Source organism: Zea mays, chromosome 3 (assembly GCF_902167145.1).
Source record: "Zea mays cultivar B73 chromosome 3, Zm-B73-REFERENCE-NAM-5.0, whole genome shotgun sequence".
Classification (NCBI taxonomy): domain Eukaryota; kingdom Viridiplantae; phylum Streptophyta; class Magnoliopsida; order Poales; family Poaceae; genus Zea; species Zea mays.
In genome coordinates, this window is record NC_050098.1 from 205,885,463 (window position 1) to 205,901,767 (window position 16,305).

General features: G+C 52.1%; 2 protein-coding genes across 3 annotated transcripts; both read right to left on the reverse strand.

Annotated features, from left to right (window-relative positions):
* Window positions 1-2,649: 2,649 nt before the first annotated feature.
* Window positions 2,650-4,308, reverse strand: LOC103651236 (uncharacterized). The gene has a single exon (XM_008676854.4). It carries the CDS (start codon window positions 4,029-4,031, stop codon window positions 3,009-3,011), a length of 1,023 nt encoding a protein of 340 aa, XP_008675076.1. The 5' UTR covers window positions 4,032-4,308; the 3' UTR covers window positions 2,650-3,008.
* A 1,300-nt stretch (window positions 4,309-5,608) lies between these two features.
* LOC100272283 (uncharacterized) lies at window positions 5,609-11,355 on the reverse strand. 2 transcript variants are annotated; one of them, NM_001146770.1, is made up of 5 exons: window positions 10,710-11,236; window positions 8,565-8,634; window positions 8,278-8,400; window positions 7,692-7,854; window positions 5,630-6,195 (listed from the first exon to the last, which is right to left on the reverse strand). In NM_001146770.1, exons 1-5 carry the CDS (start codon window positions 11,197-11,199, stop codon window positions 5,977-5,979), a joined length of 1,065 nt encoding a protein of 354 aa, NP_001140242.1. In that variant the 5' UTR covers window positions 11,200-11,236; the 3' UTR covers window positions 5,630-5,976. The 2 variants fall into 2 exon arrangements, with proteins under 2 accessions (XP_008672318.1, NP_001140242.1); XM_008674096.3 differs by lacking the exon at window positions 8,278-8,400 and having other exon boundaries at window positions 5,609-6,195; window positions 10,710-11,355.
* Between the last annotated feature and the right edge of the window lie 4,950 nt (window positions 11,356-16,305).

Here is a 16,305-nt window from a genome sequence, read left to right on the forward strand (position 1 = left end):
ACGACTAGGCCCAAAAGTGTTTAATAATAAGTGACCTAGATTACGTCATGTCAGATTTTTTTTGAAAGAAAAAGAAAGAAAGTGGGCTAAAGTGGACTGCTTCTCAGACTCCAAAACATTTTACAGGACGAAGAGATTGGAATAAAAAAATTAAATGTATAGCTTATATTATAGCCTTTCAATTAGACATATATATGACATATCAACATCATAAAGTCCACTATAAATTATATTATTAAATTTGGTCGTAGAGCAATAAATACAGCCAGCCGTTGGCTATAAAGATTTATTTCATCCATATAGTAGTTAACGTTTTATTATTAATATAAGACTCTGCTTGTGTATTTTACATAGTTTGGTTCGTGACTAAATGTGTCACACTTTATCTAGCTAGGAAAATTAGACAAAGCGTGACAAGTTAGTCAACGAACTAAACGTGCCATCTTCTCCTCTCCCTCTTTTTCTCCTTCCCCGGGCCTATAGCCTTTTATTGTCATACTTAAGCTGTTCTCACGGGCTGTAGACGCGTGCCATGCCAGTATGCCACTACTATAATCGGCCGGCCAATTAGACGCGCGCGCGAAGTGAAGCGGCAGTTTCAGACGGTCGATGCATCGCCATCGATGTTTCTTGTTTCTACTGTGTCAACCCACATGCTCTGGTGCATCCACTAGCTGCTAAATACTCGATGAAGGTAAAAGAAAATCCGTACTTTGCATGCCTACATGAAAGGGTATACGGATGGAGTAGTTATTCGCGAATCTGTGAAGGATGCTCTTGTCGTAGGATGCATGGGCGATCAGTGCGGGGCATGATTACTGCACTGCACACACCACGGCCACAGTGCCAGCTACTACAGCTTAGCTTCTCCGCTGTGCTCGACGACGTTGTAGCATGCATGCAGCAGGCGCCACGCACGCCACGATTCATCGGGGCCATGTGGGCTGTGCACCTTTGGAGGCTCTCACGGTCGAAACGACTCAGCGGCGTCGACAAGACGTGACTGTGCGCCGTCCGGATACCCCGGTGCGCGGCCGGGGCCAAAACATCCCGTCGCCGTCGGACCGATCGGCAAAAAGTGCCACGTACGGGGGCCACGCCATGCTTCGAAACGTCAGCTCATGCCCTCCTCCTCCGATCCGGCCTTCTCAGAAATCAACGTTGAAGCAGACGATCTCACAGCCTCAGCCTCAGCCTCAGGCATGTAGCTCACGCGCGTGATCGGGCGCCTGTCAATGGCTGACGAATCACCGAGCCGTGTAGACTTCACCTGAGCCAGCACATCAGTTTATTAACCACTGGGCGATTGCGCATCCGATGCTGGTACGCTGAGTGCAAGTGCATGAGACCCAATAAGCCTGGCTAGTGGCTACGTGCCGGGCCGGCGCGCGCGACGGACGCGAGGAGAGCAGAGCATCATGCAGCAGAGCACAGGGGCACTGATTAGCACGCGCCTGGGCGTGTTCGGCAGCGACAAGACGCGACCAGGTTTGGCAACATTCTGGCCCCGGGGGCGGGGGTGCCCTGACGGCGGCGTCACGTCTCGGTCGATTGATCGGGGCTCGGGCGACGGGACGGGGGCCGGGCCTGGGCGCTAGCTCAGCAGTCGCGTTGCGCGAAAGCCGGGAGCGCACTCGAATCAAGTGGCACTGCCAGCAGCCACCTGAAGCTGCTGAAGGCAGGCGGACGCGGACAAGCGCAAGAGCGCATGGGTGGGAGTGGGAACTGGGACGAATCCGCCAGAGTCGGCACGACGGCGTGCGTACGTCCCCGCGCGCGCGGGCGGCGGGCGAGCCGCGAGCAGGGAGGGCTCACGGGCCACGGCTGCCCCGATCGAATCAATCAGACGCGCCGGCCGGCCTCAGGCTGTGCAGGTCGATGGCGACGTGCAAATCTGGAATCCCCAACCGCGTCGAAGCGGGACGGCTGCTTGGTTGGTGGCTTGGTGCGATGCGGCTCGCCAACCGTCACACACGGATGGGACGTGGTCACCAACCGCGCCGAGTCGCCAACCAACGCACGCGCACATGGCTGCTCTCGCCTGCTCCTCCCAAGTCCGAACGGCTCGAGCCGAGTGTTTTGCCGAAACTACCACAAGGCAACGTCCCCAGACTACCAGAACACGCACGCACGACGGGAAGTCTTCCAGTTCCAGGCCCTGTCGTAGGAGGAGACTACGTGCATTTCCGGTAATGGCTGCGTGATACGCCAGGGTTGCCACTTTAAACACTTGCTGCTAACTTGCCGGACTAGTACTCGACGTTCTTCTACCTCCTTCGTGGAAGCAGAGTGGGACAAAAGTACAGAGCATGTTCTAAGTTGTCAACAAATAAATTACTCGAGTATACTCCGTTTCTTTGCCAGTGATACCGCATGCGCTTGGGATTCTGAATCATTTTGTCATGGACAGACAACCTTTTTTTTTCTTTGTTTATTCAAGAGTTGGCCAACGCGGCGATCGATTGGAATGAAAGGCGGAGTCAAATCCCGGGACCGAGCTTGTCAGAAAAGAGATCTGTCTGTCAGAGTCTAATAGATCATACTACAGAACATAGCTAATCCAAAACTGTATCTACTAGTACTAGTGCTATGCCATGTCATGCCATGGAACAAATAAAACGTGACGACCATTCGCAGAATGCACCGAGCTCCACATAGTACCTTTTTGCCGCATACGGCATACCTCATTATACACAAAAAAGGAGGGGGAAATGTGTAATATACATTAGTACTAAGTACTGAGACTGCAGAGACAAGGACAACAAAAAGGAGGCAATATGTACACAACAGGGCAGCCAAGCTCACAAAATTAACATTAACGAGACTAAGGGAGATTACCATCAGAGGGACAGGGACTAGGGAACAGAGTCTGCATTACGCAGCGGTTAGCAGGCACGTACGCACACAGCAACGCACATGCTCAATTCTATCGCCACTACGTACTTGCGTCTGACAAGGTTAATGCTATCAACATCACGGCGCCGCCTGCCGATCGCTGCTGACGAAGCTCACGGAAAGAGCGTCTCCCGCACGTCGGCGAAAGCCGCGAGGATCGCCGGGTAGTGCCGCGGCGAGTTGAGCACGAGGTACGTCTCCAGCAGCCGCTCCGCGCTGTGCTCGCCTTCGTCGTCGCCGCCGCCTCCGGCCCCGCCAGCGGGCCACTCTGCGATCATCTCCTGCATGGACTTGCGGAAGTCCTCGTACGGGTCGGCCGACCGCTTGACCACCGCGAACCCGCCGTCCGTCGCCGACGAGCCGCGCGGGAGCTCGAAGCTGTACCGGCAGCTCTGCGACGCGCCGCGGCGCGGGGGCGCCGGCGCCGGCGCCAGCGCCAGCGCGCGGCACGGGCCCGAGACGGACGCGCGCCCCCTGCTGGCGCTGGCGTTCCGGCGCGGGCAGCTGTAGAAGTCGGACGAGTCGGACGACAAGCTCCGCGACGAGAAGAGGTTCCTCGAGTCCTCGTCGTACTCGTCGTCGGACGACGAGCTGCTGGCCAGGCGGCGCGACGACGGCCGGCGCGAGGAGCCCCGCCCCTGCTTCCACCTCGCCAGCGGCGGCAGCGGCGGCAGGCGCGCCACGGACGGCGAGGACGGCGGGCACTTGCGGCCCTCCCACTCGCCGCCGGACTCGTGCGGCAACAGCCCGGGCCCCGCGGCCGTGGACCGCCGGTCCGCCCTCCTGCCGGCGGCGTCGAGGGAGAGGAGGAGGGACGGGTCCGCCGCGTCGACGGAGCGGCGGCCCGCGCAGTCGATGGTGATGTGAACCAGCGGCGCGGACAGGGACAGGCGGCGGTCGGCGACCCCACCACCACCTCCGGGCTTCTTGCCGCTGCCGAGGCTGGAGTACGACGGGAATGCCAGCGGCGGCGGCGGCTTCGCCTCGTCCTCGCCGTCGCGGCGCTTCCTGCTGCCGCCCCCCGCGCGCCGGGAGAACACCGAGAGCATCGCCGCGAGCCGGTGCTTCAGCTTCTTACGCCCGGCGCCAGCGCCAGCGCCCGACACGGAGTCCTCCATGGCCTCGCGGAGGTGCATGCGCAGATGTGCTCTTGCTTGATTCCGCCGGTTGCCTTGCCTCTGCTTCTGCTCTGAGCGTGCGTGGGCCGTGTGGTCTGGTCTGTGGAGAGAAGGCGCCAAGGCGGGGACGTTCGCGGGAGCGGGTGTTGTGTTGTTGGTCTATCGCATTCGTGCCGAGCTAATGCGGCCTCGCGCGCGCGGCTTTAACCGCCCGTGCCGCGAGCTAGGAACAAAAAAACTGCCAGGTCCGTCCGGCCGCCCAGGCAGACAGAGACATGGCCTGGTGTGGTAGGGGTGGGCAACCCTCGGGTCGTGGCGTGGGCGGTTGGCGCGCTCTCGCTCGCACGTAACGTAAGCGGGGGAGAAGAGATGGCCCGAGACGTGCCGTTACGGCCGTACGGACGGCCACCACGTCGTTCGCGGCCGCCGGATGCCGTATTCGCTGTGTCCCAGATGCTTTTACTATTCTTCCTGGATTTAGGTTACGAACAAGGGATACGTACAAGATTGGTTCGTGCCATGCTAGTGTCGCGTTGTTGTGCCGCGTCGCATTGCATTGCATGGGGATGCCCGATGGGACCGGGGCCGCCTGGCGTGGGGCCGCAGGGGGGGGGCTCCTGAGTCCTGCGCGCCCGCGCTGCGTGTTTTCGCCGGAGTCAGCTCAGCTCAGCCCTCAGCTGGTTGAAAGTAGAGCTTTTCCGTGAAGGGAACAGCAACAGCTACAGCTTTGTGATGGCAGACTGGCTCAAAACAGAACACACTGGAGCAAGGCGGGCCGCAGCACAGTTTGGGCGAAGTAAAGACTAAAGACACGGGAGGAGTAGATCGATCAGTCGGCTGCGCTTTCCGTGCGATCAACTGCCCTTTACTGCAAGGCTGCAACCTGCAACTGCTCCCCCAGCCGCTGTGCATGATGCCGGCGAGTACCGGGCATTGACTACGGCAACTCCACTCTGCACTGTACACCACTGCTGCCACGGCACAGCTGTCTACTATACTTACTACAAATACGTAGCTGAACGACACACCCAGCACAAAAAAAAAGCAACAGCTTGTTAGCGTGCTGTTTCTCCCATGGCATCAGCGCTTGCATTGTTTAGCGGCGAACGCGTGCTTGCTCCAGCTGTGGTTAGGCAGACGACCTGTTCTCTTCTCTTGGATTATACAAGCATCTATCTATCGCGTAGACGGCGCACGGCTTTTTAAGACGTGGCCCTAATAAGGACAAACGTGTGTTTTTTTAGGAGGAAGACATGGGTGTCAGAACTTTAAACTATAGAGGTGTAGGGCAGATGGACTACTGAAAGCCTACTGTTTCACCAGGATCAACAAAATTACAGCCAAGTCTGCCTGGAGTAAAATATTACCAGCATTCTGTCAGTCTCCAGGCGAACCTGTACCGGTCCACTGGCTCCTTTCTCAGGTATATTTTACAAAGGACACTGTGTGATAGAAAGGGATCCCAATAATGTGGCGCTCTCAATACATTCTGTACACCACAAAGCCAGTTCTTAACAGGTCAGGTTCATGCACCTCCTGCCATTTGTATGCTGCAGGGTCCAAGGGAGCATATGATATAGGTGGCAGACAAAAAAGTGAGATTCCCGCTGGTGATTAGCTAACACCAGAATTTATTAATCATTTAACCCCACAGTATACACAAGCCTATAATCAGATGGGAACAAGGGGAAAACGTTGGTTGGGATTGTACGTGTACACAATAGAAATAAAGAAAAAAACCATGATCAGCTGATTTTAGCACCTTGTCCGCATCCCCAGAGTGTTGATTGGGTAATCATGTACAGGGGGCCATATTGGACAGTCAACAGCTCAAAAGGCTGGATTAGTTGGTGCGAACGCCTGATTGCGGAGGCGCCGACTGCTGAATGTCCATGCATCAATGGACGACAGTGCTTTGCATGCTGTTCTAGTTGCTTCGCCCTGGTTTGGTTATCATTGCATCTCAATGCTTGAGCCAATAATTCCTAAGCTGAGACATGTGCAGGAGTATCTCGTCGCGGCCCTGGTTGGTCACGCTGCTCGTCATGATCCAAGGAGGCGCGGCCTCGAAGTATTCGCGGATTAGGCCCTGGAAAGTTTCCACGTTTTCTTCAGGTTTCCTGCCGCCGTTCTTCTTCTTCTTGCGCTTGTCACATTTTGTGAACACAAGGGTCATGGGAACCTGAACAGAACAGGTATAAAACATATACTAAAAACTGAAATGTGCCAGATTTATTGCTCAACAACCGATAAATTCTTCACATGGGTAAACAATAATGCATGCCTGGATGCAGATGTGACGGCAAGCACATTACTAGTTACTAAATCCGACTGTACACAAGTACATCAATTACTGTATGTCAGCTGGTGTCCCCAGGACCAAGGCTCATGCCAACGTTGATAGGTCATCTAAGACTATCTACAGCAACTTACCCATACCCATATTTAAACTTCGCTCTGCGAACTGCGCAGTCTATAGTGCAAAACAGTGTTAATGGATAAACTGCTGGAGTCGGCCTAAAGAGTAGTATTTTGCACTAGATTGCAGCAAACCAGAAAAATGAGAGTAGGTGAAATAATGGTCCATGGTGAAGGCAGAAAGGATAGGAGAACATAAGGAGGTGAGGCTGTCAATTGGTCCTTGCCCAAAGAGGATTATTTTTGCACTAGATTGCAGCAGAACAGAAATGAGATAGGCGAAATAATGGTTCGTGGTGAAGGAAGCAAGGACAAACGGTCCAGGGTTTGAGGGTTCATAGACCTAGTTGAGAAGGGTGGGTGGTTGTGTCCTGTGGGCACTGGCCCACTGCAGTATTTACACGAAGAATGGAACTGGATCTATGCCCAGCACAGGAAAAGGGAAAAAAAGGCACGAAGCTAACACCTTTTCAGAACTTTAGTACCGCGTACATGTCGGACTGTTACCAGATCTTGCTTTTTTACTTTGTATATAGTCTTAGAAATTTTAAAAATGAGGTACGGGGTTCAGACTCCAGAGTTAAGCTGCATTCTGCAGACTTCGTTGGGTTTTAAAAAGTATATATATAGCACAAAATACAAACAACAGGCTACAACATAATACCATTGGCAAAATGCAGAAACAAAGAACCCATTGCAATTATGTCCTAAATGATCGAATAATTTCATGATAAAAGAATTTATAAGACTTGCCAAGCTAAGCTCTTTTGTGACCAAATAAGTCAGTAACAATTTCTTGGTTTCCTTTGTCCCAGGAAGGCAATATGCCTTCCTAGTTCGAACTCATACCTCTAGGGAAAGATTGATTGCTTCTGCATAAAGTATAATACAGTGCCTAATTGTTCCGCAGGACAAGTATACATCTTTGATTGTGACGGGTAAATAAATCAATGATTATAGTTAACTATGACTAACAAGAACAGGTAGCATTCATACACATTGTGAGCGAAAGCTAAAATGATTGAAATAAATCAGGTTCAGCTTATTGCTAGAATCATGTGTGTACCAGATTTTCAACTTGACAAACTGGGATATTTCAACCATTACACTTTCAGCAGCATTATTTTCTATTGCTGACATCAACTAGATTATCTACTAACAATATCAAACGGCACTCCTGAGTCCCAACGCATATGGATGAATGAATGATGGTTAATTACTTCATAAACGGGAGTTCAGTCGTTTCAGAAGTATGCTTACCTTGTTTTGGCCAAGCCAACTAGCATAGTCAAGATCAATCTTCTTGGCAGGTATACTTGCATCTATAAGAAGAAAAACAGATACCAAATTCTCCCGACTGAGAAAGTAATTTCTAGTAAATTCATCCCAATTGGTACGAGCTTCCTGTGGTGCAGAAGCATATCTGTCCAATAAAAGCTCTTGTTATTGCAAGAAAACGAATAAATATTTCAACTAATATGTCCTCCAAATAATAGGATGCGAATTTATTTTCTATTTCTGTGAATTCATGTCTCATTGTTATATACATGAATCATGACAAATAACAAGTAGTCTGATTAATTTTCCCAGAGAAAAGTCCAAGATCATGCAGTGACGTAGAGTTTTTCAGATATAGATCGAAGTAGAATACGTAAAAATATTAGGCATACACATTCTTAGTCAATATTGTGAGTCTGTAAAACAAACTTTTGAACTCACAAACACCAATTAGATGACATGGTGGTTTTTCACATGTATATTGAAGTATCAAACCGTATCTCCTTCATGCATATAGTAGCGATGCCATATGCTTCATAAGTTTATCCAATAAAATACTCTTTCTTACATTCTTACTAGTTTCTTGGACAGACCATGTGTTGGACTTTGTTGCCAGATCCATTCCAGTAATATTTGCAGTAGCAACGCTCTGCTCTCCCCCTCTATTTCTCCAAGAAATGGACGGGCAGGACTTTTTATGAAATAAATAAAAATTCAAAACAATAAATAGAAAAGGGTTTGATTGGGATTGTTTAAGCAATTCCTATGTGAATAATATTTCGACCAAGTTATGTTCATCTACATGATTTTTTTAAACTACTAGTAAAACTGAAAGTGTTCTGGTCAGTAGTTTACCCATAACCAGGCAAGTCAACAAGATACCAGCTGTCATTTACTTTGAAATGATTGATACATTGGGTCTTCCCTGCAATAATGACAATAACCAAGAAAATTAACGAAATGAACAATGAATCTCTGTACAGTTACTACTGTTACCTTTATAAACTTCCTGTTGTACAGATAGAGTATATCTCCAAAGTGTAAAATGTAAAACTAAATGTGCACAAATGATCAGCCGAAAGAACTGAAGAAGGCTAGATTTTGAATTTGCAGAGAGATTTCCTAGAGCCAAAATTGATGCCAGAGCACAATTTCACGAATTTTAGAGATAACTATATATCCCCAACCAGACAGTTTTATACTATCACATGGGACAATAGATAGCTCTTAGAAGTAAGAAGTTGGGGGGAAAAGGTGTCTCAAATTCTAGCTCTTAAAAGCTAAACGTGTCAGCATAGTACATGGTTGACCAGACCTTCCAAAAGATAAACGATACAACAAAAAACGGCATTTAGATTTTATATAAAACCGGGACAACACATATGACCATGGTAAACCAAAGGGAGTCCAGTTTAAGTGCAACTCCAAGAGCCTCTCTAAAACTCAATCTGTAGATCTCTATTTGGAGAGACATCCCATAAATATTATCTATGCATATCTCACATGTCTTCTACAGATTTTATAAGACCGTGTCCAGCAGTTTACCCATATGGTTACCCAAAACACCGTTCTGTATTGTAGACTGTACTGTTTGCAGAGTGGAGTTTGAATATGGGGATGGTGATGGGTAAGCTGCTGGAGATAGTCTAACTTCCGTTCTCTATACTCCAATGGCTTATTGTATTCTTTCTTATGTGAAAAACAGTCATGATAGAACTACCATATTGAATTTAGGGAGCGATGTAGCCTCTCAGTTAGGTTGTTTCCAACAGATCGTGTATATGGTCGTGCAAAACAATGTTTTGCATTGTAGACTGCACTATTTGCAGAGTGAAGTTTGAAATAGGATATAAGATGAGAGATATGGTGTGTAAGCTGCTGGAGACAAGCCTCAATGGAGAGCAAGAATGGTGCTTTTGGACAATAGAAAAAAATGAAGAGTGGTTTAGAGAGTCTATTTGTGCCTGATTTTTTTGTTAGTTTTCAAAAAATCTAATAAAGATCTATATAAAGGTTTTCTTGCAAATGCTATAAAGGGTGTTTTTTTGTGGAATGGATTAGTCCATTTTTTCACTCTTTACTTTTTGTTTGGTTTGTCGAATGGAATGATTTGCTTGGGTGTACGGGCAATCAGTTTTTTGGAAGCAAGCATCTCCACGATTGTTCACTCATCATTGTCTTATTACTAGTAATGTCTCGGATCGTCTTCTTACTTTTCATCTTGGTGGCCGCTTGAGTGACAGTATTGCGAACATCTGCCTCCATCAATTGTCGCCTGCTACTTCAAGCAATATGCAATGTCAACTCATGTAAATGGAGCATGGATCTCTTTGTTGGATATATTTTTCTCTGAATTTGTTAAACTCAATATTATTTCGGTTATAGTCAGAATGGTTTGCTTATATGTATCCGCTATATTGCAAGTATAATATTGTATACATACATATACACGTCGTAACAAATTTGCTGTATTATTTCTGAATTAAATTAAACGTGAAAATGACTAAATTTCTAACAGTTAAGGCATTAATGGTAATCAGCGGCAAACAGAAAATGGGGGGAAAATCTGTTTGCATAAAACTACAAAAATGCTGCAATATTTCAACTGCAGGAGAAACGGGCTATCTCAATTCCACAAGACAGCACTTGCTTCGAGCACAACTGCACGAATTCAATTCACAGATTCTCCCCACCTTTCGGGTTAATTTGGTGACCGGGGATGCCGAGGGGAAGAAATCCTCTTGATATTCAAAATTGAATTGCGAGGGGATTCCTCCCCCATGGATCCCCTAGGGATACCTAATCACCAAATTAGCCATTCACGGTTTTACGAACTCTACCAGTAGCTACAGTTAACGAAACCGGTGCTTTATCAGCTTTAGATTCACCTCCTCAACAAGTAGGACCTCTGTTAACCAGTAAGTAATCACTAATTCTTAAACTCGATAATGCTGTAGGGAGAACCGGACAAGGCAATAACCCAGGCAAAGCAAAACCTACCAGGCTTCTTGGAGGTAAGGGCAAGGCGCTTGCGGCGGACAAGCGAGTTGAGCAGCGACGATTTGCCGACGTTGGACCGGCCAACGAGTGCAAACTCCGGAAGGCCGTCCCGAGGGCAGTCATCGGGACGCACGCTGCTCTTTACAAAATCTGCGTTGACCACCTGTGCGTCGCCGCGCGCGTATGGGCCCAGCACGATGTTGGAGCCCTTAAGCACCCGTGCGCTCACGGCCTCCTGGTCCCCCGCATCCATTGTTGCCCCGGGCGGCACGAAGAGATGGTCGAGCGGGAGCTTGATCTGCCCCTCCCCCTGGGGTGCCCCCTCATCGTCGGAGTGGTCGACGGTCTGGGGTGCCGCGAGGTGGGGCAGCGCGTAGAAGCGTGGCGAGAGGGAGAGGCGGCGCGGCAAACGGGAGGGGCAGAGGAGTGTGGAGGTATGTGTGGAAGGAACAAGAAGTAGGCGAGGGAGGAGGCGGTGGTGGAGAAGCATGGCCGCCGCCGGCGGTCAGGGTTTTCTGAGTTTTTGGAGGCAGGGGGAAGAAGTGTGCGGCGGGGCTTGCGAAGTGGATTGGGTGGGACCAGAAGGGAGATTGCTGGGCGTGAGACGTCCGCGATTGTCCTTGAAAAAAAAACACTGCAGACAACTGGGGGTCTGACTCGATTTTTTTTATTATAAAGACTAGTATAATCTACAATATACATCTCGAGCATCTCTAATAGACTCTTCATTTTTTACTGTCTATTTGACTCTGTACTTATCTTTTTATAAAGATTACACTTTATATGTAGCATATCACTTCAACAGACTATTTATTTAGTTTGGCTAGTCAGAGTGGCTAGCTAAATTTAGCTAGTGAGGGAGCCAATTTGAAGAGTTGGATAGCTACCAATAATGTGTAAACGAACAAGGCCTTAATGGAAATCAATTCTTGCTTTTCAGAGGATGAGCAAGAAAATTAATCCATAGAAAGTGCTTAGTCCTTGTGCGGATCAAAGGGAGCGACACTCTTGCTTAGGTGTTCTAATGAGAACTAGTGGCTAGTGTTGAATCTCCGATACATCGACAAAACATCATCTCTTTTTAACCTTTTATGATGAGCATTTACATTTGAGCAATTCAATTCTTATTTTTACATTGTTAGAATTGTCATACTAGAATAGGATTGTCGGGGACCATAATTAGGGGTACCCTCAAGACTCCTAATTCTCAGCTGGTAACCCCCATCAGCACAAAGCTGCAAAGGCCTGATGGGTGCGATTAAGTCAGGGATCGGTCCATTCGAGGGACTCGATCACGCCTCGCCTGAGCCTAGCCTCGGACAAGGGCAGCCGACCCCGGAGGATCTCCGTCTCGCCCGAGGCCCCCCTCCAGCGACGAACATATTTCTGGCTCGCCCGAGGCCCTGTCTTCGCCAAGAAGCAACCCTGACCAAATCGCCGCGCCGACCGACCAAATCGCAGGAGCATTTAATGCAAAGGTGGTCTGACACCTTTATCCTGACGCGCGCCCTTCAGTCGACAGAGCCGAAGTGACCGCCGTCACTTCGCCGCTCCACTGACCGGCCTGACAGAAAGACAGCGCCGCCTGCGTCGCTCCAACTGCTGTGCCGCTCGACAGAGTGAGGCTGACAGGCAGTCAGGCCCGACCTCAAGCACCATAGGAAACTCCGCTTCGCCCGACCCAGGGCTCGGACTCGAGCTAAGCCCCGGAAGACGGCGAACTCCGCTCCGCCCGACCCAGGGCTCGGACTTGGGCTCAGCCCCGGAAGACGGCGAACTCCGCTCCGCCCGACCCAGGGCTCGGACTCGGGCTAAGCCCCGGAAGACGGCGAACTCCGCTCCGCCCGACCCAGGGCTCGGACTTGGGCTCAGCCCCGGAAGACGACGAACACCGCTCCACCCGACCCAGGGCTCGGACTTGGGCTCAGCCCCAGAAGACGACGAACACCGCTCCGCCCGACCCAGGGCTCGGACTTGAGCTCAGCCCCGGAAGACGGCGAACACCGCTTCGCCCGACCCCAGGGCTCGGACTCAGCCCTGACCTCAGCCGACGGTCTCCGCCTCGCTCGACCCAGGGGCTCGGACTCGACCACGGCCACGGAAGACAGACTCGACCTCGACCTCGGAGGAGCCTCCACATCGCCCAACCTAGGGCGCGGACCGACCACGTCGACAGGAGGCGCCATCATCACCCTACCCCAAGCTGACTCAGGCTACGGGGAACAAGACCAGCGTCCCATCTGGCTCGCTCCGCCAGATAGGCAATGATGGCGCCCCGCACGCTCCCTGACGACGACGGCTCTCAGCCCCCTTACGGAAGCAAGAGGACGTCAGCAAGGACTCGACAGCCCCGACAGCTATCCCTCCACCAGGCTCCAGCGCTCCTCCGACGGCCACGACACCACACGAACCGGGTGCCAAAACCTCTCCGGCTGCCACGATGGCATGTACTTAGGGCGCTAGCTCTCCTCCGCTAGACACGTTAGCACTCTGCTACACCCCCATTGTACACCTGGATCCTCTCCTTACGCCTATAAAAGGAAGGACCAGGGCCCTCTTACAGAGGGTTGGCCGCGCGGGGACGAGGACGAGACAGGCGCTCGCGTGAGGCCGCTCGCTCCCTCTCCCGCGTGGACGCTTGTAACCCCCTACTGCAAGCGCACCCGACCTGGGCGCGGGATGAACACGAAGGCCGCGGGATTTCCACCTCGTTCACGCCCGTCTCCGGCCACCTTTCTCCCCCCTTCGCGTTCGGCATCGCGCCGACCCATCTAGGCTGGGGCACGCAGCGACATTTCACTCGTCGACCCAGGGACCCCCCCGGTCTCGAAACGCCGACAGTTGGCGCGGCAGGTAGGGGCCTGCTGCGTGTTGACGAACAGCTTCCCGTCAAGCTCCAGATGGGCAGTCTCCAGCAACCTCTCCAGCCCGGGACGGTGCTCCGTTTCGGGATTCTTGAGTTCATGTCCCTCGACGGCGGCTACGACATGATACTCCTTCCCCCGCCGTGCGACAGCAGCAATGGCGACCGATAGCCCGCCCGCCGGCGGCGGAATCGACGACGTCTTCCCCGCATGGTGGAAGAACAACATTCGAGCTCACCCCGTCCTCTCCCCCGCCGACGGAGGAGGAGGCGGGGCAACCAAGGCCAAGCAGGAGGCAGCGCCTCGTCGGCCGTCGAGCGAGTCGACAGCGCCAGCACCCCAACGGGGGGTGCGCCGGGCATCGACCTCGCGTTTGAGACGAAGACGAGCGCCGTCTCCCCGCAACGCGCCGATTCCAAGCAAATGGACGACGCCAGCACGCTCACGAAAGGCTTGCTGGGCGTCACCCTCGTACCAGAGACGACGGTGCAGTCAGTCCCTGACGTGACTTCATCACCGCCCGTCGACCAAGAGGTACCGACCGATTCTCATCTCACGTCCCCTGGATTCAGCCTCGACCCGCCAAGCGACCTAGCTTTGGCGGGCGCCCTCGTAGAGGCGAGTCCAAACCCTCTGGGGTTTTGTATGCGGTCACCTTGGGACCGGCTGACGGACGTCTCGACCTACGGGCCCTCTGGGTCCGAGGAAGACGACGTGCCCGACTTCTATTGGGATTTCTCCGGACTTGGCAACCCCTGTGCCATGCGGGACTTCATGACCGCATGCGATTACTGCCTTTCCGACTGTTCCGACGGTAGCCGCAGCCTCGGCGACGAGGACTGCGGCCTAAGCCGCGAATGTTTCCACGTCGATCTAGGGGGTCCCTCCGAAGGCGACCATCTCGGTATGCCGGAGGACGGTGATCTTCCTAGGCCGGTGCCTCGCGTTGACATCCTACGGGAGCTAGCTCTGGTCCCTGTTCAGGCGGGGGGTCATGACCCACAGCTCGAGCAAATCCGCGGGGTGCCGGCCAGGCTCGACGAGGGAGCAGGAGCACTTGAGCCGATCCGCCGAGACGTCGGGCAGGAATGGGCGGGCCAACCTCTGGCCGGGGAAATGCGTCATCTACCCTAGGGCTTCCAGCACCGCATCGCCGACGATGTCAGGATGAGGCCGCCGCCCGCTTCCAGTGGAGTCGGTCAGAACCTGGCTGCAGCAGCAATGCTTCTCCGCACGATGCCGAAGCCATCAACCACCGAGGGACGGCGAATCCAGGGAGAGCTCAAGAATCTCCTGGAGGGCGCCACGGTTCGACGGGCCGAAAGCTCCGCCTCCCAAAGGCAGGGGTACCCCTCGGAACATCGCACCGCGACTTCCCGATTCATGCGGGAAGCCTCGGTTCACACTGGGCGCACGCGCAACACAGCGCCTGCGGCCCCGGGTCGCCTCGGCAGCGAGCTAAAAGGGAAATGTGCCCTTGGGCCATTTCTAAGTATTTTGGTGATTTAGTGTCTAACACAAGTGCTTAAATGTAAAATGGTGGACAAAGTACAAACCAAGGATAAAGGTATGTTTCTCAGACTTAGTACATTGTTTTATGGACTAATGTATTGTGTCTAAGTGCTGGAAACAGGAAAAATCCAATTGAAAATGTCTTGGCTCGAGCAGCCAAGAATCTGCTCAGTCTGGGAGCACCGGACTGTCCGGTGGTGCACCGGACAGTGTCCGTTGCGCCAGGCTGGTTCGAGCGAAGTGGCCGCTCTCGGGAATTCACCGGCGACGTACAGCTATAATTCACCGGACTGTCTGGTGGGCACCGGACTATCCGGTGAGCCAACGGTCGGCCGCGCGATCTGTGCGGGACACGTGGCCGAGCCAACGGCTAGAAGGGGGCACCGGACTGTCCGGTGTGCACCGGACATGTCCGGTGCACCAATGGCTCTCTGGCTGCCAACGGTCGGCTGCGCCAGTTAAGGAAAGAAATCGGGCACCGGACACTGTCCGGTGTGCACCGGACTGTCCGGTGCGCCAGACGACAGAAGGCAAGAATTGCCTTCCCAGATTGCTCTCAACGGCTCCTAGCTGCCTTGGGGCTATAAAAGGGACCCCTAGGCGCATGGAGGAGTACACCAAGCATTCCTAGAGCACTCTTGATCACTCACACTCCAATCTTGCGCACTTGTTCGACATTCTAGTGATTTGAGCTCCGTTCTAGTGTGCTAGTCTCTTGAGCTCAAGTCTGGGTCTTGTGTGTGCGTATTTGCTGTGATCTTTGTGTCTTGAGTGAGTTGCTAATCCCTCCCTTGCTCCGTGCTTCTTTGTGAACATCTTTGTAAGGCGAGAGACTCCAAGTTGTGGAGATTCCTCGCAAACGGGATTAAGAAAAGCAAAGCAAAACACCGTGGTATTCAAGTGGGTCTTTGGACCGCTTGAGAGGGGTTGATTGCAACCCTCGTCCGTTGGGACACCACAACATGGAGTAGGCAAGCGTTGGTCTTGGCCGAACCACGGGATAAACCACTGTGCCATCTCTGTGATTGATATCTTTGTGGTTGTGTTTTGTTGAGACTCCTCTCTAGCCACTTTGTGATTATTATGCTAACACTTAACCAAGTTTTGTGGCTTAAGTTTTAAGTTTTACAGGATCACCTATTCACCCCCCCTCTAGGTGCTCTCAATTGGTATCAGAACCGTTCTCTTCAAGAAGGGACTAATCGCCCGAAGAGATGGAT

What these genes read in the sequence shown, in the direction of transcription:
- LOC103651236 (XM_008676854.4), bottom strand. Translation starts at nt 4,031, where the DNA reads ATGCACCTCCGCGAGGCCATGGAGGACTCCGTGTCGGGCGCTGGCGCT.
- LOC100272283 (NM_001146770.1), bottom strand. Translation starts at nt 11,199, where the DNA reads ATGCTTCTCCACCACCGCCTCCTCCCTCGCCTACTTCTTGTTCCTTCC. An exon ending in GTTGACTTGCCTGGTTATGG is followed by an intron (nt 8,401 to 8,564) that starts GTAAACTACTGA and finishes TTTCATAAAAAG; the next exon opens with TCCTGCCCGTCCATTTCTTG. An exon ending in TCCAAGAAACTAGTAAGAAT is followed by an intron (nt 7,855 to 8,277) that starts GTAAGAAAGAGT and finishes TTTATTGGACAG; the next exon opens with ATATGCTTCTGCACCACAGG.